Genomic DNA, 21,123 nt, shown 5'->3' with positions numbered 1-21,123 from the left:
AGCACTAAAGGAAGTAAAACTTTCTCTGCTGTTTAGATTAAAATAATGAAATAGAGTTTCCAAATGTTTGTATTTATGTGTGTGTGAGTGTAAGCATGTGTGTGTTTATTTGTATGTAAACATGTATACATGTGCAGTATATGGATGTTATGTATGTATGTATCCATTTATGTGAGTGTGTTGAGTTTATGTCTTGGGCCTATAAACGAATGCTATGCATACATGTATGTTTGTATGAATTTGTATGTGTGTATACGTTTGTATGTGTACATACGTTTGTATGTGTGCATATGTTTGTATGTGTGGATACGTTCGTATATCTATATACATTTGTATGCGTGTCTACATCTATGTGTGCGTGTTTAACGAAGACAGATTGCCCTTTATTTCCGGCACACGTAAACACAATTATGGACAGCTGCTCTCTGCATAGCACCACATGCCTTCAATTTCATAATAAATTGAGGCTGCAAAGATTAAATCAGTGAATATTAAACTCTTAGATTTTGATGTGGACTTAACGATTATGTAATTAAGCCTCCTGAATTATATTAAGAAGCTTACCTACAGCGTCCCTGCCAATTCCAGCCTAGACTGCAAAGGCACAGCTGTGGTTACAGGAAACACCAGTTTGCTTCCTAGTGCAGCGCACTCTAGACAGGGATCCAAATGTTTCCTTTAATCCTGCCCACTGGCCCAGATGCAGCTCTTTGCAATAAGCACAGTTTTATTTTCCTTTTCCACATTAAGCCAAAATTGTATCTGCAAACAACCATCGTGTCCTGTTTGGATTGGCACTTTTGGGGGCGGCATCTATCAAAGGAGTAGACTCAAGGCCTCCCCGCATAGTTACTTTTCTCAAAGCCTTTGCTCATTTGTCTTGACTTTCCCTAGAATCGCGCAGTGACACACCGGCCTCTGGTAACTCCAGAGCAATATAGGGAATCACCTCCTACTCTAGTTACTGCTGATTTCAATGATATCCAAACCCATAGCATCTGCTTCGTCAGCTGCCTTTTATTAGGAGTAATATGGATTGGCGTGGGCATTTCGGATTTTTATGAGACTTAAACACCATTGAAGCACCACTCTATGCTAGATACTGTGAAATATTAGGGGCTTCAGGGGATTAAGATGACCTCTCCTGATGCTGCTGCAGAGATAGAATCCACATGACTGTACTATGAAACACTTCTGAGACAGCTCTCTAGTAAAGACTTGTGTCTCCGTCCGTCATATCTACTGTGCCGCTCAGGCTGATCTTACTCCCATTGTATACATATTCCCTTGCTGGTCATGGAATTCACTGGTAAAAATGATGGGAAAATAGAACTGAGCACAGGTCCTGGGACACAAGGCCCAACAACTGTGTATGTTTGGATACTTTTGTTGATCTTCGTTCTTTGGGTCGTGCATTCAGTCGGCTGTTGCACAGCCTTCACTTCAACGCCTTTCTCAAATGCACTGTGGCATGCTCTGGGAAAGGACAAATATCCAAAGCAACTGGATTTTCTGCCCTAATATACCAGAGTGTGAGCATGTTCGAATCGGCAGCAAAGTTTCTGTGGTAGAGGGTGTTCATTGAGCCATGCCAAGCTGGGACGTCACAGAGCCTGCCAGGCTTCATGGTGTCAATCCTGAGTGTCCAAAGACTCTTGAAAAGAATCACACTCACAGCTCAAAGACTGTGCTTGCCTGTGTGATAAAGGCCACTTTCAAAGTCTCTTTCTTCTCTCCTTACTCACGAAAATCCTGTGGGGGCAGATTTGGCATTGAACCTCATTTCATAGATGGGATTAAACAATTCATCTTAAGTCACAAAATTTGATTCCAGTATGGATAGAGTGCTTTCTAAGTCAGAAAGAATCTAGGGTTCTTAGAATATCTCTTGGGAAAGGAATGTGTAAGTTTCAATAGTTGTGTGCCTGTGTCTTTGCCCTTGACACTTTATTGTGCTGTCTTAGTCACAGGACAGCATAACTTGCTATGCTAAGCCATCCCTATTTTACAAGCCCTCGTGGTTGTTAACTCGCATGCGTCTAGTTGAAGGATTTTGGACTGCCCTCCTTCCTCACTGTCTCATCCTCCATTCTGATATACCCCAAAGTCAGAACTCACCTTGTGCTTTTCACTGCCAGCCCTTGAAGGTACTGCTGCTCCACCTCACACAGGCCAAAGCTTGACATCATCAGTGGTGTGCTTTCCCTGAGCTGGCGACAGCGGGTCAGTGCAGTTGGCTCTTCCTTAAAGAGAATTCAGTGCCCTGGGATAATGAGCTGGATGGCTGGACTGAAATTTCTGGTGCTGATAATGGGTTTGTTTCATTGGTGAAGTCCAATGGGGTAGTGTTGCCTGTGCCGGGGCGTGGAGATCTGACTCATGAGTTCTACTGTGCCTTCTTCTGTGGATGTCTCTGGCAGTGTCTGTCCAGCCTCTCAACCATTACCCAGCCAGAAGGACTTCACACGTCCACTTGCCTAAGGGAAATTATGTTTACTGTGGTGTCAAGGTCAGGCTGGGGTCTTTGAGGCTCGGTACCCACACACCCCCATGCCCAAGGGAGGGTGACATGAGAAAGTAAATTAAAAGTACCAACCGTAGTGTGAGGTCAGCCATAGCACCACTATGGAAGAAAAGAGGACCTTTGTTACAGCTCTTTGAATAAAGCCCCAGGATTCATTTTTCACTGGCTTCTGGCAATTATGGTGCTCCACTTTCTGTAGGGCTTGTGAGCACAGAGGCCTGAAGGCATCAAGCAGGAAAACGAGAAGGAAGGCAGGGAGCGAATGGAAACCAGAGCAGACTAGGAATGCGAGTTCCTTCAGAAGTGGCCACCACTCTGGTCCAGCCTGTCCTTTCCACAGTGGGACATGGGATGTGCAGGCCAGAAGTTACCATCTCTTAAGATTTTTCAAGTAAATCAGAAATTTTTATAATACAACTCAAGGTTTAAGGATTAAAATTATTAAAACATAAAAGCCAAGGGAAGTACATTCTCAGTCTGAGGAAGACTGGCTCATTCTCATTGGTAATTCTTTTGAAAGCTCCCAGTCTCTGACTGATTTATACAACTGTATTAAGTGCTACCCCCACTACCAGACTTGGCTCTGTGAGAAATATGCCAAGTATTAAAACATATTACTGAATCACCAGCACATAATATAATTATTGACAAATAAAGAGTTCTTGATAAGATGGAATAAAGAGTCCATTGCCTTCTCTACACCTCACACCCACCAGAGATGCTCAGTCACTTTATGTCTTCAGTGTTTGCATATTTGCAAACATGGAAAAGTACTGATCTCCCAAGAACTTGTCTTTTATACTAGGTAAGGATTTTAGTGACTTTAGCCATATATAACAAATTTACTTCGTCTTTTTAAACTACCAAAAATCAAGAGCAAACTTTGGTTTCTTAAAGGGACTTAAATAATAATATTAAATTCTATGGATTTCTACATATTGAATGAGCAAAATTTTATTATAATAAAAATACCCTTGGATTTGGCTTTAAAAATTCACTCTTGAATGGCTAAAATGACTTCTATACTATAATTATAACCACTTAATAGATCTATTTAGAATCTAATAGGATTATATCTGTTCTCTATGATGGTAGAATTTCAGTAACATTTAAATGTAAGTTAAATTTGGAAAGACTATTTCTGTAAGAAAATTATTTTTTTTTAAATTATACAATACATTAAGATGTAACATAGCTATGTGGGACTAAGAAAATACTTGGCAGGTGCACAATGTCTTCTTTAGTTGTTTGTGTAGCCTTTGAAAATCATTGAGAGTCTTTGAGCCCACATTCTTTTCCTGCCAAATGATGATTATCTAAAAGAGAAAGAAATAAAGGAAAACTCCCATTCTGCAGTTGTATGAATGATGGCAAAAGAGATACCACATGTTTCTAAAGTCACTCAACATGTTTTATTTAGGTAACTATTCTGTGCCAGGCACTGTTTTAGACACAGAAGATAAAACATGGAGTAAGGAAGACAGAGCACTTGCCCTCCTTGAGTTTGTTTTTAGTAGAAAAGCGATAACTAGAAAACAGCCTGAGAGATGGCGGGCATTATATGGCATCGGTGGGTTGATGGAGACAAGGTATTGGAGCAAGTAAAAGTATTTTGAATGATGCTGTTGGTTCAAGATTGGGATAATGAAATAATCAATTGACAGAGACTTCATTTAGAAGTTAATGTTTGAGCAAAGATACAAGAGATAAAGGGGATAAGCCCAGATATCTGGGGGAAGGATTACTGGATGCAGAAAACAGCTGTTGGGTACATGTGTTTGCCGTATCCAGAAAACATCAAGGTTCCAGTAACAACGAGTGGAATGAGAGGCAAGAGAAAAGATGAAATTCATAGGTAAACCCCAGGAAGAATCATCTCTGACATCTTTGCAGACTCTATTTTTACTCTGAGAAAAATGGAAAGCAATTGAGAGGCTGAACAGTGATTAACTCGGTGCAATAGAGAGAAACAGAGCTGTGCTGCAATTAGAATGCAGATGGAAAGAGTCAAGCCTACAATAGACCAGTAAGAAACCAATGCATTTATATAGGTGAGGCATGACACTGTTCCTGGCGCGGAGGGGATAGCACAGTACTGAGTGCTTTACCTATTTTAAGTATTATTCAGTGGGGGTTTTCTGGTAGTTTAAACAGAAGCAGGCGAACTGGCATCAAAAATAACTGAACAGCTTTTGCTGGGACAACTGAAAGAATGAATGTTCCATGTGTGAGTTATAGAGAATTCTAGATGGGAGAAATCTTGTGGAAAGGTGTGTAGGAATTCACATGGAAGGTGTTAAGTTTGACATGCAAGCATCAGCTATGACGGTAGATCCAAGAAGCTGGTGCTCACAAACAAATGGTAATTTATTCAAGAATATCAATAACGTGCTGAATTTTCAGAAACTAAGGGAATCATCTATAGATTTTTCCTGGGGAAGCATTAGGAGATAAGAAAGAAGTGGATGAAGCAGCAGTGTCTTATTTGAAAATCACCAGTGAGTTAGGACTGTGGCATCCTGAAACACTGGGTCAGATGCACTGAGCAACTGGATTGAGGCATGACTTTGAACTTAGCATGGTGGAAGCCCTTGGTGACAATGTGTAGATTTTACTTTAGTAGGCAGAGATTAAAGCACATTGGGGAGGACTAGGAAGAGAGAAAGTAAAGGAACTGGAGGTAATTGTATATTCATTTAAGAAGGGTGTCCAGTGAAGGAAACAGAGACAGGTTAAGAACCGTAAAGGAAGTACAGACAACTTATGGCTATGTTTAGAAGAAAAGGAGGTAAACATAAGTTTCATATTTATTTGCGGATGGGAATAAATTAGTAACAAATGCAGCCTTGGGAGGGAGGAGAAAGCCATACCAGACAGATGCTCCTAAGTGAGTCTTAGTGATGAAATCTAATGCATCCAGGGTGGAGTTGATGATATACACTGGAGAGCTTGGTTCATCTTCAGAAGGAGGAAGAAAATCAGGGCAGGAAGGACAAATGTCAGTGGGTCACACAGAGAACTGTGATTATTTCATTCCCATCCTACAGAAGATTATGAGCATGAACTCATACTACTCAGAAGTTGATACTGTACGACCAAAGTGGACGAGATACAGAGCTGAGATACCCTATCACTATCACCTCTGATACACTGCTAGACCGGTTCTAGGCTGGATGGTTGTTCTCAGACTTAGAGATAACCTGCAGTAGGTTAGGAAAGGGGAGAAGGCACTTTCCACCCAGGAACAACAGGACATGTATGTTCACATTGCTGTTGGTCAGTTGAGTACAGGTTTAACATTAATAAATCTAATCTATGCACACGGTGTTCCAGTTTTATATGTATAAAGAAAAAATAATCTTGTGTAATTTATTCCACTGGCCTTGAATATCACTAAAAGTAACTATTAAATCCATGTTGGTGGATTGAGAGTAAACATACAGACACTTCCTTCCTGGGGTTAACAGCACTCTATGCAGTGAATGCAACCCCCACTGCAGCCATGTTCTCAGCCTCGCATGCTGCCATTGAAATGACAGGAGCTATGCAATGCAGACAGGCTAGTCATTTCCAGCTTTTCCACGATCTCTGGAGCTTCTTTCAAGCATTCAGCCTACTTGTAGGCTAGAGCTTTGAGACTTGTGTTTATTTAGAGCCAAAAGGCAAAGTAAGGCCATGGAATGTGAGTCTGGGACTCTTCTTGGTCCAACAGAACCTAGATCCCGAGCTTTAGAGCTACAGCAATAGACGGGCTTGTGTGAAGAATGAACTGGTTGCCGGCCACTGGCTTAGCAGGATGCACGAAGGCTTCCGACTTGAGGCCATGACATAAGAAGTTTAACTAGAGCTTCAACTGATGCATGGCCTTTGCTGCAAGAATGCAAAGTTTTGTAACACTGTTCTCACTCAGCCTGGCAGAGTTTACACAAACATGGATCCTTGACATGAGAGAAGGTTGCTTCTGTTCTTCTTGTGCTCATCTGTCTTGGACTGAGCAGCATGCTCACTTCTAAAACAGTTAGACATTGTCAAGAACAGTCACTTTCCCAGTAGGCACTAGGGTTGTCAAGAACAGACGCTTACCCAGCAGGCACTAGGGTTGTCGACAACAGTCACATAGCCCAGCATGCGCTAGAGTGACTATATTTTAAGATGCAGTCTTGTCCTTTGGTTGAATACTGTCCTGTAGAGAAGACAGAAGAGGGAAAATCACCCAGATGCTATCTTTCTCCCAGGGCTTGCACTTGTCTTGACAATCATTTCTAGGCTTTTCCTTAATTTTGGGGCCCTTTCTTAGATAATATGACCTGTCTCGTTTCCTCCTCACCTCTCTTTTCCTCCGATCTTTGTTTCTACTTTGATGACGTCACAATCAGGTTTTCCAGTGACTGACATCTACTGTAGCTGTGGATTCTTCTTGTTTCTGAGGCAGAATACCTGATATAAGAACTTAAAGGAAGAGGAATGTGTTTTAACAGTTTTAACATAGTTTTAAGAGTTCCAGCCCATAGTGATGCCAAAGCTTGGTGCAGCTGGGTAGCTCAGGCCATGGCTGAGGGAAACATGTCTGTTCACATAGTCCCTTTCCTCGTAGTTCCCCCAGCACCTGTCTGTTCTTGTGTAGCCCAAAAAGGCCTGTCTTCCCTCAGGAAACTTTTGGAGAGGCCTTACGTATTAATAATCTTAGGCACATCAACCCAACAAACTTGAATTTCAATGCTAACAAGCACAGGTATGGAAGGATAGCTCAGTGGGTACAATGAATTCCATGGAAAGCAGATGGACAGTCTATGCTTAACTCCTGAAACTCACAGACAAGTGGAGAGCACTCGTCCCAGATGGTGTCTGAACTGCATGAATGTATCTGGGCAGGCAGATGCCTCTACCATGCAACACAGTAAATAGTTTTAAATGTGCTGCATTTGTTGCATTGACTTCCTGCTTCTCTAGGTCCTTGAGTCATCTCAGGTTTGTGGTCAGTTTATAGCATCTACAGTATCTGTGAGGTTCAGACCCTGGTCCCCAGTGCTCCAGGGCTTTGCAGATGATGATTGCCTACACACCATAAACCTCACTAAACTTGTTCCACGTGGGATGTCTTCCCTATGTTCTGAACAAGCCACAGCCATACATGACCACAAGCTTCTCACCAAGACCAACTGCCTCCCCTCTAAGCACTAACTTTTAAAATCCTTCTTCTAACTCATCCTTTCCGTCCTCGCTCTAATTGCAGCTACTACAGCTTGCTTTTCGCCGTACTAGTCATACATCTTTAAAGATATTTGAGGTTAGGAACTGTGTGGTACAAATATTGCTACACTCATCAGAATTCTAATACATGTCTGCTGTGGTTCATTAAAATTGCATTTCTCAAGATGGCTGTGTGAAAGCAAAGACATAGAGCTATGGTTTGGATCTGCATATCTGCTACGTATTAAGGGCTTGCTCCTTGGTGCACCACGCCCTGGAGGTGATGGAGGTGATAAAGCCTTCAGGAGGTAGGACCCCATGAGAAGTCTGCAGGTCTCTGGGGATGTGACCTTGAGCAATATTTGGAGAATTGTTCTCTCTTTCCCTCTTTTGTTTCCTAGCTATGAAGTGAGCAATACGTTTCCCCCTTAATCCCTGTCACCATCACAAGAATGCCCACCTTAGAGCAGCAGATTTAATCAGCCATGGCTGAAATACTTCAAAGTTCTTAGGCAAAATAGACCTTTGCTCTTTTCAAGGCCACTGTATTTTGACTAATACAGTGGGCAATGTAAGGAGCCAGGTTAGTATTTGTCAGGATAAGAGAAATGTAAATTGAGTTTTCAATTCCTGGATCAGAGATAGGAAATGAATCACATGGACAAAGGGACAGGATGGCTGGGCAGAAAATACTCTGAGCTTGCAAAAACAAACAAACAAAATCAAAACAGAAGTTTGAGCAGTCAAGCCCCAGCTGATAGTTCACTTTTCTCATGACCTATTGCTGTCTGGGTTTAACCCATCCCCCTGGGCTATGTCTGGATTATAGGCTTCCGATGAGCTGGCATCTAGGTCTGTAATTAAAGTTGGCCACACGTATTAGCCTCATACAAAGAATTTGCTGTAAGGTTGTACAGAGGAAAGTTTCTTGGTAATTTACCCACCCTCACCCATATTGATGATTTGTACAGTGTTGTTCACGTGTTTACCCAAAGGGGCCAAGAAAGAGCCATATCTATGCTGGTGTAGGATGTGGATTTGGAAAGTCAGGGGAGATTCTAAGAGCATGGTGATCCGTCCTCAACGCCCTATGCTCACCCTCAACCTCAACAGTATTTTCATTCTGTATTACATGGGGCTTATATGTAACATGAACGTGGGCCTTCTTGTTTTGGTTTTCTGTACCTCCCGGTACCCTACAACTGTTTAGCCCCAAAGAAAATCACACATAGGTCTCCATAAATTATAAGCTGATTGGCCCATTAACTCTAGCCTCTCACTGGCTAACTCTCACATCTTGATTAACCCATTTTCCTGATCTATGTTAGCCATGTGGCTCAGTACCTTTTTCCAGTGAAGCAGATCACATCCTACTGCTTCGGTGGTCTGGGCAGGAAAATGGGAGGAATCAACTTCTTCCTTCCCAGAATTTTCCTGTTCTCATTACATCATTTCTACTTCCTGTCTGGTTTTCCCGCCTATATTTCCGGCCTGGCCAATCAGTGTTTATTTATAACATGACTGACAGAATACAGACAATTCTCCCACACCACTTATATAAAGAGTAAAAGACAGGTTGGGTTAGGGTTTAGTCTGAGCTGGTCTCAGACCCTTAGGAATTTTGTCAGCTTCCTTTGGAGCTGTTCCAGCTGTTTGGCTTCTTCAAAGTTCCTGAGTAAATGACCAGGGCTTGGACATCTCTCAGCTCTTTGCAGAGTGTTTAGTGACCATTCGGTCTTTGAAATTTTCCTTTTATCCCCCCACCCCCATTTATGAAAAGTTGTGGTGACAAAAATAAGAATGGCTCCATGCTTTTGTGGGATTAATTATTTTAAATGAGGACAGAAAATCAAACACCTGAGAAGAAAATGGCTCAGAAATGGGCAAGCCAGCATTACGCTGTGCTACAGTTGCTTGCTACATGGCCCTTTTATTTTTCTCCCGAGTAACATAAGAGCCATTGAGCTCAGAGGACACGGACATCCTGTACAGGAAATAGATGGTGTGTGGAGGGGAGGGAGGGCACCCAGCAGTCATTCTCTGAATCCTTCAGCCAGTTTCACTTGAATACATTAGAGAAGGCCATAAAGGGACAGGAAGCAGAGCTCCGCCTGGATGGCTTCCAAGCCCTTCACAGAGCTCAGGAAAAGCTCAGCTAAGCCACATGCATTTTATGTTTTCCTGCGGAAAGATTCCACTTGGTGGGCTCGGGGTTAAGGAGTCTCAGCAAGTTTTTATGGAGGCACTAAAACATTCTCTTGGTGTTTTGCTCTGTTGCTGAAGGAAGCCCGTGGGGGAGGGCAGAACTCAGGGGCTGCCGACTGATGAGCTCCGTGAGGCACTGATGTGAACACAATCATGGTGCAAGCACAGCTGCCCTGCTCCTTGGACGTGACTCACAAAGGAGTGTGTGTGTGTGTGTTTGCACACACAGCCATGCACGTGTGTAAATCCTCAGTTGAAATGTAAAAAGCCTAAATTTGGGAGAGTAGGTATGTGGGGAATTTTGCTTTGCCCACACAACATGAAGGGATGGTTTCCTGGGAGAGGACAAGACAGCCACATGCAAAGGGTAGAGAGGGGAGGGTGTGAAGACTGAGCTCCTCCCCGAACCAGGAGCTCCCCCACCAAAAAACAACCATCAGTTCCAAAGAGAAAACAGAAGCATATTTTGTTCTTCATACGAGTGATGTAGAATGTTCATTGGAGCAAAAAGACCATTTGTGACATGAACTCAGCCTTTATTTGGGCCATCATATCCTATGGTATTTATGTCACAACCTGTGATTTACACAGGGGGTGGGTGTTGTCATGAGAAATAAACCTGTAGTCTTTGGAATTTACTGCAACCAGTTCCTTTATCTGCTGACTTCCAGAAAAATATGCATCGGTTGCCTTCCTGGTTTATGCTTCTCCAAGAAAGCATACTGTCCATCTTCAAGATACCTTACCATGCACTAACACTTCCAACTCTTCATTCATAACTACTCTCTTCCCACATTCTCATTCTTCTTAAATTGCAATCATAAATTTATAATTGCCTTCTAATCTAGAAGGTAAGGCATTGCATTAAATGGAGAGGACAGATGCTACCAGTGAGGAAAGTACCTCCTGTTTCTCCCAGGTTTAGAGCATCAGTGTATTTCTACCCAATTCTAAGAAGGCTAGAAACGGTCCCTCTCTCTTTCCCTTTTCTCTTTCATTTCCTAAGTAGTTTATGGAGCTTCTGTGTTCAAAAACCTTTAAGAAAAGCAAACAGCTGCATTTCATTTGAAATGACAAACTCATTCAAGGACAAAACCTTAGACGCTTAAGTTAGCATTTCTGTTTTCAAAGTAGGAAGAACATATTACACCCCGGAGTAAGCTGTTACCCCCAGATATGGGAGAGTATGATTCAAGGTGCCGAAGCAATAGACTCGTTTCTTGAGGACTATGCAAATATACAAATCCTGTTTCATTCATTCATTCTTGAATGAAATGAGTGATGAGGTAGTTCCCCTTCAGCCTGATAGAGCAGCTCCACCTACTGCGCAAAAGCTATATTTTCATAATTGCACAGTGGAGTTTCAACCCTACAGCACCAACCACTAAACAGAGCTGGTTGACACTTAATTGTCAACATCAAGCTATGAGTCAGTTTATCAGAATTTCCTTCTCCTAGTGTTTTAATGTGGGAGGGTGGGTGATGTCACCACACACACACATACACGACTGCTCTCTCAGATTGAGGGTAGCAACTGCAGAATGAAAGAAGATGCGACGTCCAAGAATATAAATCTGGGAGTTGTAGAGTAAGCTAGAACATTGTTTTTGGTGCCTTCAATGTCAGTTATTCTGAAAATAAATTATCTTCCCCGTTGGGTGTGAGAACTAATATCGTCAATTGAACCGCTGATACTTCATCCTGAGGCATAAGCTGATTCTTTGTCAAATGAATCCAGCTGTCATGGGCTTTCCTTAAATTTCCCCTTCTTTAGTGGGTTGCTTTTTCATGGTCCACTACTAACACTTAAGTTTACAATATCTTTTGAGGAGAGACGCATAATGTTCTACTTTATATTGCATCGTTTCTGTCTTTGTGAAGCTGGGGCCACTCATTACCCTTCCAACCGTTTGGATTAGGTCATCTGGTTTCTTAATCGCAACATCAGATAAATGGTAGCAGACACAGCACAGCCCTGATATGATTCCTTTTTCCACTCTCTGTTGTTCGTTCAAGGTCTTAACTGATTATTGACCTTTCAATGCACTCTGGAAGATGATTTGTCTTGTCTTGAGGATATGATGTTATCACAAAATTGACTTGATAATTAGTTTTGCAGCTTCCATCATTCATGTTATGTTGTATTTGTCAACTCATAATTAATTAATTTATATTTGAATAGAAGGCCACAGAATCAAATATTTGTATTTCATATTTCTCAAGTCTTTGTTCTCCAAATAAATTGAATAAGACATAATTTCTTCATATATTATGTGCCAAATTCACAATTATGCAGTTGATCCATATTTAAATTTAGACATGTAAGTACCTAATGGACATCAATTTTTATTTTCACTTTAAGAATGGCTATGTGGGTGTTGGAGAGATGACTCAGTGAGTGAAATGTTTGCTAAAGACTTTGGTTTGGATCTTATCTCCTTACTCCTTCTTCATTACTTAAAATGTGCAAAATAAAGTGCAACCACGCAGCACCCGAGCAAAACGCCAGCACAGTGATTGACACCTGTGTTCTCAACACCAGAGAGTTGAGAGAAAGAATGGGAACCTGGAGTTCATTAGCCACATGTTAGCCAGTGGGTGGATTCCAAGTTCAGACTGAGGCTGTCTCAGCATGTAAGATAGGAGCAATAGAAGGAGATGCATGATGTAAACCTCTGTCCTCTATACAAGTACAGAGGCATGCATACGTATATGCACACATGTGCATACACTGTGTACCAGAATGTGCACACGTGCACGTGTGTGCGTGCACACACACACACACACAATTCTTTAAAAACACTATTTGAAACTCTAAAAAATGTCAAAAGTCTGACTTTCTCAAATATACCTGCATTTTACAAAAGCATGCCATATTCATCATAAATTGACCCATTCACTGACAATTTGGGTGTCTGCTAAAAACTGATCCTGTGCTAGTTTCTGAGAATTTGGTGGTTAATAAATAAATTGATATCTCTCCCTCACTGAACTCCTTTTAAAAAAGTATTCACAGCAGTAACAGACTGGAGCAGTGTGTGTCAAAAAGGATGTGACAGCCTTTCCTTTTTCTTCAGGAAAGAGTAAATCTCAAGGAGACAACTTCCTTGAAGACAGAGGCTCCAAACTAGGGTTTCAGAGAGGGTAAACTGTTTGCCAGAAAGCTAATTAGAGGAAAGAAAACTTCTAGAAGAGTGAATGTCTTGAAAGTCCCTGGGTTAAGAAAGCAGGGCAGGATAAGGGGTGTTTTAGTACACTTAGAAGTCAGCATTACAAACTGTTTTCTATGGTGGTTCTAGACAAGTGTGCAGAGGTCAGATCGTGGCGAGGACTTAATGAATGTGGACTTATTCTGCATGCAAGGGTGGACCTTGACTAGCTTTTGTTGGTTTATATATCTTAAGTAAGGAAAAAGGAAAAATGAAATGGGATTCGAACTGATTGAGAAGTTCTCATCCATACTACAGAGGGAGGATAGGAGCTAAGCGGAAAGGAGGCAGGAGGGACGTAAGTTAGGAGACCAGGAACTGATTCTTGAGATGTCAGTGCGTGACAGGCAGAGTATGCTATTAAATGGGCCGTGCCAGGAGTAGAGATGATCTGATGGCCAAGTTTCTATAAGAAATCCACCAAAACTTCTGTCTCCAGCATAAAGAGAATTAGATAGCCTCATTAATTGACATTCAGGGAATGTCCATATTAAAGAAAAACAAAGCAGAAAGGAAATCACTGTCGAGGACAGCTTGCATCTGGGGCAAAGGTCCATGGAAGCCTGCTGTCATTGGCCAACAGACATCTGGGGTAAAGGTCCATGATTCCTGGGTGAAGGGACAAGTTCACTCAGAATAATGATTGTCTGCTCAGTTTTTCTCATCTTTGCCACTGTTCTTGCTCCACATCCTGTCACAGAGGACTGGTATGAACAGCTACAGCCCCTCATCCTCACCCTGAAAGAGTGCATGGGAGAGGTGGTGAGCCGAGCCAAGCAGTCCCTGACCTTTGTGCTGCTTCAGGAGCTAGCCTACAGCCTGCCCCAGTGCCTGATGCTGACGCTGAGAAGAGACATCGTCTTCAGTCAGGCGGTGGGTGCCCACTGTGGTGTGTACAGAAGTGTGAACTGCCGGCGTCCCATCCTCGATGGGGGCACAGCCCTTCGAAAGGTGTTATTTTGAAATAGCCCTTCTGAAATTCTGGCCCCCTATTTGGTTTATCTGGATAAATAGACTGAATACGTCATGGAGAACTTTTGAATCTTTGATATTTCTCTGTGAAAAGATACAGCTCAATGTAACATGTATATTTTGCTTGAACCGTGGATGGACTTTGAGAGGAAGAGTCAGTGTTCTCTTGTGTTATTCCCTGAGACAAACTATGAGGGGAAAGGAAGGGACTGTCACCTTGCATTGCAAGTGATGGCCAAGAGCTCATCAAAGGGCACATTTGTCTATGACCCCTTATTTATTCAGCTTTCCCAGAAATCTCAGGACAAAGTTTTGCAGAGATCTCTTCTTCCCTTCATAAGAGACTTTTTGCAAGGCTGCAGGATTTATTTGTAATAGTTGGCTGATGATTCCCTTTTCCTATATCCAACCCTAACTGGGACTCCAAGACCAGTTCTACCCCCAGCGCAGGGCTCACCACTTTCCTTTTGCTCCCCTCTCTCTACCCCACGATTCAGTTTCAGAGGTCAAGATGTGGAAGAAAGGAGAGAACAATGCTTCACGTTGTAAGCTGTCATTGCAGAGGGGGTTTCACCAAACTGCCCATTGCAGTATATTATGACGTTAGTGGTCCAGTGGAAGACGGACCCAGCCAGGCACTGCACTATTCCTTAATCCTGTTCATTTATGATGTCATTTAGTGACTCTTGTCACATGTGCAAAACCACAATACTAGTAGAATTTGAAAATCTTAAGAAGCTTAGTGGAGCCATGGTTATAGACAGTAGACATCCAATTCAAAGATTTTCCACCTTGGTTCTAAAATCCATTTACCTAGTTTCCTTTCAATTCTGTATTCCCAAACCCTTAGACAATGCCACCCTAGATCAAAGACCATCAATTTATTTTAATAAATATGTGCAAATTCTAGCAGCTTTGTTATATACACTTGTTGAATTTTAATTAAAGCTGGGATGTCTCAAAAATCTGAAGATATTTACAAACTGAAGTGATAAGTTTGCTGACCCCAGTGAATTTCTTGAATGATTTCTTTCCTTAGCTTGCTGGATTGGTGTGTGGTTTTATCATCAAGTTACATACAAGTCTGCATGACCCCGACTTCCTCCAGCAGCTTCACACAGTGGGCTTGATAGCGCAGTATGAAGGACTGCTAAGCACCTATAGTGAGTATTGCATGCACCTATGAAGGACTGCTAAGCACCTATAGTGAGTATTGCATGGGTTTGTCTTAAGATCTTATTGCTAGCCATATTCATAATATATCAGTTTTCTCAGATAAGGTGAAAACTCAGTGGTGAACCTTTTCTATGCCACGTGTCAGAGGAATGGTGTAGCTTCTAACTTCTTACTCGCTCACCCTTGGCTTTTCCTTGGGATTCAATTTGTGTTTTGAAGATGGAATTGTGGGTTATTTCAGAGTGGGCTCTTTAGCAGTCATCTGGATTTTTTTTTTAAATATACAGACTTATTGACAACATTGGTTTCATTGACTGGATTGTAAAGACACCATAGCCTCATGTCTAGGACTGTGCTGTTCAATACGGGAGCCCCATGTGTTTATGGAGTGCTTGATATTCAGCTACCCCAAAATCCATGTGTTCTAGACGTGAGCATCAGATTGCAAAGACTAGCAGAGGCAGCTTTTTGCATTAGCTGGTAAGACGTGTGTGGCTTTACATGTGAATGTGCAGTTTGTATATGTTGGGATTATATACACTGTACTATTAAAATTAATGTTGCTTTGTTTCATTTCTTTCTTTTAAAGAAATGAAGAACAGAAAATCTGAAGAATAGCCCACATTCTACTTCTATTGAATTATGCTAATCTAGGGCATTTATTATGTCTTCAGGCAATGTTTTTCAGAATTTGAAGGCAAAATTAGCATTAGGCAATTGATAATTGATGGAATGATCAGGAAAGCCCTCTATTCTAAAATGTCACATAGCAGTCCTGTCAATAGAAGATGTCTAAGTGATAGTTTGCTTCATAAAGAGGCTTAGAAATCTCCCTCTGGCCTCTCAGTACAGGTGAACATTCTTCTTCCCTCAAAGGGAACATTGACTTCTGCAGTCCGTTGGAAGCATTCTTATTTCGCTGTTGAAAACCTGCACAGTCAATCCAGGGCATATGCTGAATGGGCTCAGTGCATTGAGAAACTCAGTCACTGCACCACCAGGCAGAACTCCAGCAGGGAGGCACCGCAGTGAGCAGCATTTTAGTTTAATAGTCTGTTTGTTAACAAGGTTCCTTTCTCCCTGTGCAGGTGATGAAATCGGAATGCTCGAGGACATGGCTGTCGGCATTTCAGATTTGAGGAAAGTCGCATTTAAAATAACTGAAGCCAAGTCTAGTGATGACCTGCCCGTTCTCACAGGAAGGCGGTGAGTTGTGCCCCTGCCCAAAATCTAGATGTTGTCACACTCATGGTGTTTTGTGGGCAGATTTCCTCGGAATCTAGGCTTGGTGTTCTTTCTCCTGCCTCCTCTGTCTCCTCCTCTTCCTCCTCCTCCTCTTCCTCCTCCTCCTCTTCCTCCTCCTCCTCCTTCTCCTCCTCCTTCTCCTCCTCCTTCTTCTCTTTCTCTTTGTCCTTCTTCCCCTTCCCCTTCTCCCTCTCCTTCTCTTTCTTTTTCTCTTTCTCCTTCTTTTTTTTGTTGTGAAATAAATGCAGATTGAATGATACAAGGAGGTCCTGAAAATATCCTGGAAGTCTCATGCATGTTTGTGAAATGGTCATGAGGTTGGACATAATAAGGTTCATGAAACAGAAGAAATCTGCAGCCACGGCGACATCCAGAGCCAACTCCTCTTCATGTCGTCTGATCCAAAGCTCTGGGTGTTCTTACGTTTGCGGGAATTGCTCAGCTAATAGCTTCATAATTCTCAAGATGACTTCAAATTAAATTCAGTTAAAAGCAGCAACATGTAAGGAAGGATATATTCTTATGTCAGGTGCATATTCTACCATTTTTCTTAATTATTTTTTGACAATTCACTTTCAGACTCTGAGATTTCCGAGAAAGGTTCTTTTTTTTTTCTTTAATAAATAGCTTATAAGATCAGAATATGACAGGCAGAGTTCCAGAAATAATAAAAAAGATGGCATGTAAAAGAGATTTTTAATAGAAGAATTGTACCATATAATAATTTGTTTCATTCAGAAGTCACCCAATTTTGATTGATCTGGTGTTAGCACATTTGAATATTCTATGAGGGACTTGAATTTTGAAGTCGTCTCAGGTCGCAGTGTAAACATGTGTTACAGAAAGATGCAGAACAGATCAAGTAAACATACAACAGTTACTTAGAATTATGTGCTGCAGGTGCATGCACAACAGTCAGTTCCTCGTGTAGAGAAGAGAACTCTGGAGCACAAAATAAACAGAGCCTGATGAAAGTAAATGTCTCATCTGAATATTAACTCATCCTTTGCTATTATTGGAGGGAAAATGAATGAAATTGCTTGCAAACACATCTGGAACATAGCACATTCTTCTGAAGTTTATTACCGAGTGGGATAAGCTGACACTTCCCTCACGTTCATGAGGGAGTTTACCCGGCCACTGTGTCAGTGGAGGGAAGGGGGTTCTCGCTGAGGATATTTCTCCAGCCACATTTACATTCAGAACTTGTTAGAGAAGTACAGTATTCCCAGGCCAGAAAAATGCACCTGGGTCCATCCTCTCTGCTATAACAAGAGCCACTTCAAACAGCTGTCTTATGTGGGGAGGGAGCTTAGGTAGCAGAATTACTTGCACACCACGTTCAGAGACCTCAGTTTGGTCATCAGCCCAGAAAAAGCTGGGCCTGGGTTCCACCACCAGCACCATGTGTGTGTCTGTGTATGTGTGTGTGTATGTGTGTGTGTGTGTGTATGTGTGTGTGTTTGCCTCCTCTACAAACTGTCTGTACTTTTCTTCTTTCTCCATGGCTGGCTGGCTGGCTCTCCTTTTGCTCTGACTACCAGCCCTGCCAATCCCTCCTCTGATTAGCTATTGGCCATTCAGGTTTTTATTAGACCAATCAGGTGCCTTAGGCAGGCAAGGTAAAACAGCAACACATCTTTCCATAGTAAAACAAATGCAGCATAAACAAATGCAACACATCTTTGCCTAGTTAAACAATTATTCTGCAACACAAACAAATGCAGCAAATCTTTACATAGTTAAACAAATATTCTATTCCACAATATGAGTCTATTATCAATAGTATTTAACAAAATATTTTACTGGAAAATTTAAAATTATTGTTAAAGGGAAACTCGTTCTTTGTCCTGTTCTTTTTCCAATGTATAAATTATGCTCCTACCCACTCCATATACTTCTGAAAATATGAGGCTTCCTCCGGTCCCTAGAGTAAACTCTTTACATGTCTACATTCAAGTTCTTCCTGCATCAGATAATAAGTGTGACATGTGCAAGGAGCTGGACTCATTTTATAGATCCTAAACTTTCAACATTGTGTAGTTAGGATCATTTTTAATGCAATTTTCTAGTGGAAAAATGTTTCTGTTTTCTGCAAAATTTTCTAAAGAATCACAAATGCCTAAGGTTAATTACATATTCAGTAATATTATTTCCATCTGGTTGTCCCAAACAGGCAGGTTCATTCATCCAACTAGACAAAAAGAAATGTGTATCTTGGTCACTTTGCTCGTCATTATGACCATATACCTCAAAAGAAGCCACTCAAGGGAGGACAGGCATATTTGGTCTTCATATCTGAGCTAAGATGGTTTATCGGGAAGGGAAGGCATGGCTCTGGGTGGCTCCATGACACGGAATCTCTGACTGTGACTGCATACCAAGGGCAGGGACACACTCTAAATGTGAAGTATCCTAAGCCATGGACAGTGGTCTCCATTCCCTAGTTGTCCCACCTCCAAACACACTGCCACTCTCTGGTACCACCTGCGCAAACACCAAACTGTGTGTTGCAAATTGTTTAATTTGCAACAATTTTACCTATCACTGTATTAAGACTCATTATACTGAAAAAAACATTAATATGCTTATTGTCCCTATTTTGAGGACTGATCTGGTTCTAATGATAAGTGAAAAAAACTTTAGATGGCCCATGCACTTGGCCAGCTGTTGTAAAAGGTGAGGTAAACATCCTCCTTTCCTGTGGAACTCGGAGCAAGGCTGAGAGTGTAGGTACACATAATCTTGCCATTGTATATGTCTTGCATTTTAACTGTGAAACAGGTGTATATTCTTCAGTGAATGGGAAAAAAGCAGATAACCACAAAAGCCTAAGAAGGTGTCGTGGTCCAACTTACCTGTTTTTCCCCCCAATGAACCACAAAAACCCGAAAGCAAATACCAAGTGCTGTTTCTTTCCCGCCCCTCGCTGTCCGCAGAGAACACTATGTGGTGGAAGTCAGACTCCCAGCTGCTGTGTTTGAGTCGCTCCCTCTGCAGATTAAAGAAGGCCAGCTGCTCCATGTCTATCCAGTTCTGTTTAATGTTGGAATCAACGAACAGCAGACTCTGGCTGAGAGGTAGGCTTCATGAGAAGGATGGTGTTCAGAGGGTCTTTGAAAAGCCGTATTTCTGCTTATAGAATTAGACATAAGTATGTATAGCATTTTCCTCTTAACTAGTACACTATCTAGTTACTTCCTGTGTGAAGGTAAACTGTACACACGAAGAAACCATGCCCCTAAGTAAGTTTAAATGTGTCAGAAGCTTGAGAAATACACTGACGACACAAGCAAAGTCTGAAATGTCCTATAGAGGGTGACCTATAGGGTGGTCACAGACTCTTTCATGTGCAGACTCTTAAAGAACTCCTTAGGATTTCCAAGGACTCTAGCCTCTAGACTAGATGAGTTTTCATCTTCTGGGCTTTTGTAACTGCACCATAGGTCACTTGATTTTGAAAACATTCTCCTTTCCTCTATCTACCTTGTACATTAAAAATGTGTCTTTAAGTACCTGGAAACTGTGTATGAGTGATAGGGTTTGGAAAACAAACAAAATTGCGAATAGGGCGACATGCTGAGGGAAGCAGGAAAGTCAGTTTGCCTGGCGCTCTGACAGCAGCATGCTGTTGATCAGGCAAATCACTTCCCCTCTGTTCTTTGATGCTTACTTTCATGATTTCAAATTTTGGTCTACCCAGGCAACTCTTGCATGGGAGATATACTGCATAAATCTTGTAACATTTTCTTTAATATTCATCCCAAATAATAAGTATTTTTTTATATGTCCATTCTTACATAAACCTACTTTGACTACAATAAAGATTGAAGACTAGACAGCTTAAAGACTAAAATTCATTCCTTACTCTTAAGAGTCTGAGAATTCCATGACCAGTTCCAGGACACTGGTTTTTGGTGACGGCTCTTTTCCTATATGCTCCCATGACCTCTACTTTACATGTATGAAGGGGGAGGGCAGAGATATTGTAAGAACACTAATCCTTTGGGGTCAGAACCCACCCTTGTATCATCATTTAACCTCAGTTGTTCCCTTAGAGGCCACAGCAGTAAACAGAGACACCCTGGAGACTACAGCTTCCACGCATGAGCGTGAGTTTTGTGAGAACATAATACTTGTCCAACACTCCTCCAGTTACTTACAATATGTAGCCGAGTCAGAGATCCCTAAGGAAACTCCCTGTGTGTTTTTTGGACACTCTATTCCTCTTCTTCAGGTACAGGTTGATACAGATGCAGAACATGGGTTGTGCCAGATCCCGCTTTGCCAGGTATAGGACATATGGAGAAAGCATGAATATCCTCCAGAGGAAGCATGTCAGCAAATAGCACGTAAAATTTGGATAACAAAATAATCAAAGATGTTGAAAAAACAAAACTAGTTAAAAAAAAATACTGTGTTTCTATGATAGGGACTTCCTTGCAGGGAGGTGATTCTCAACCTGTGGGCAGCAAGTCCTCTGGGGATCACATACTTGCATTATGGGTCATAACAGTAGCAAAGTTACAGTTATGAAGTAGCAACAGAATAATTTTTGGTTGGGGGGTCACCACAGCATGAGGAACTGTATTAAGGGGTCAC

At 41.7% G+C, this 21,123-nt stretch overlaps 1 protein-coding gene across 5 annotated transcripts in view; it reads left to right on the top strand.

Moving 5' to 3' along the window:
• Inpp4b (inositol polyphosphate-4-phosphatase type II B) overlaps positions 1-21,123 on the top strand; it is a 789,563-nt gene that overhangs the window by 679,919 nt on the left and 88,521 nt on the right. For all 5 annotated transcript variants that reach the window (XM_057753361.1, XM_057753359.1, XM_057753358.1 and 2 more), the window contains 4 exons: positions 13,829-14,001; positions 15,140-15,263; positions 16,365-16,482; positions 19,461-19,601. In XM_057753361.1, coding sequence (XP_057609344.1) covers positions 13,829-14,001; positions 15,140-15,263; positions 16,365-16,482; positions 19,461-19,601 — 556 coding nt within the window. The remainder of the gene's footprint in view (positions 1-13,828; positions 14,002-15,139; positions 15,264-16,364; positions 16,483-19,460; positions 19,602-21,123) is intronic.

This window comes from Chionomys nivalis, chromosome 21 (genome assembly GCF_950005125.1).
Source record: "Chionomys nivalis chromosome 21, mChiNiv1.1, whole genome shotgun sequence".
NCBI lineage: Eukaryota > Metazoa > Chordata > Mammalia > Rodentia > Cricetidae > Chionomys > Chionomys nivalis.
Note: the sequence above shows the minus strand (reverse complement) of the source record. Positions and strands in the feature narration are given on the sequence as shown.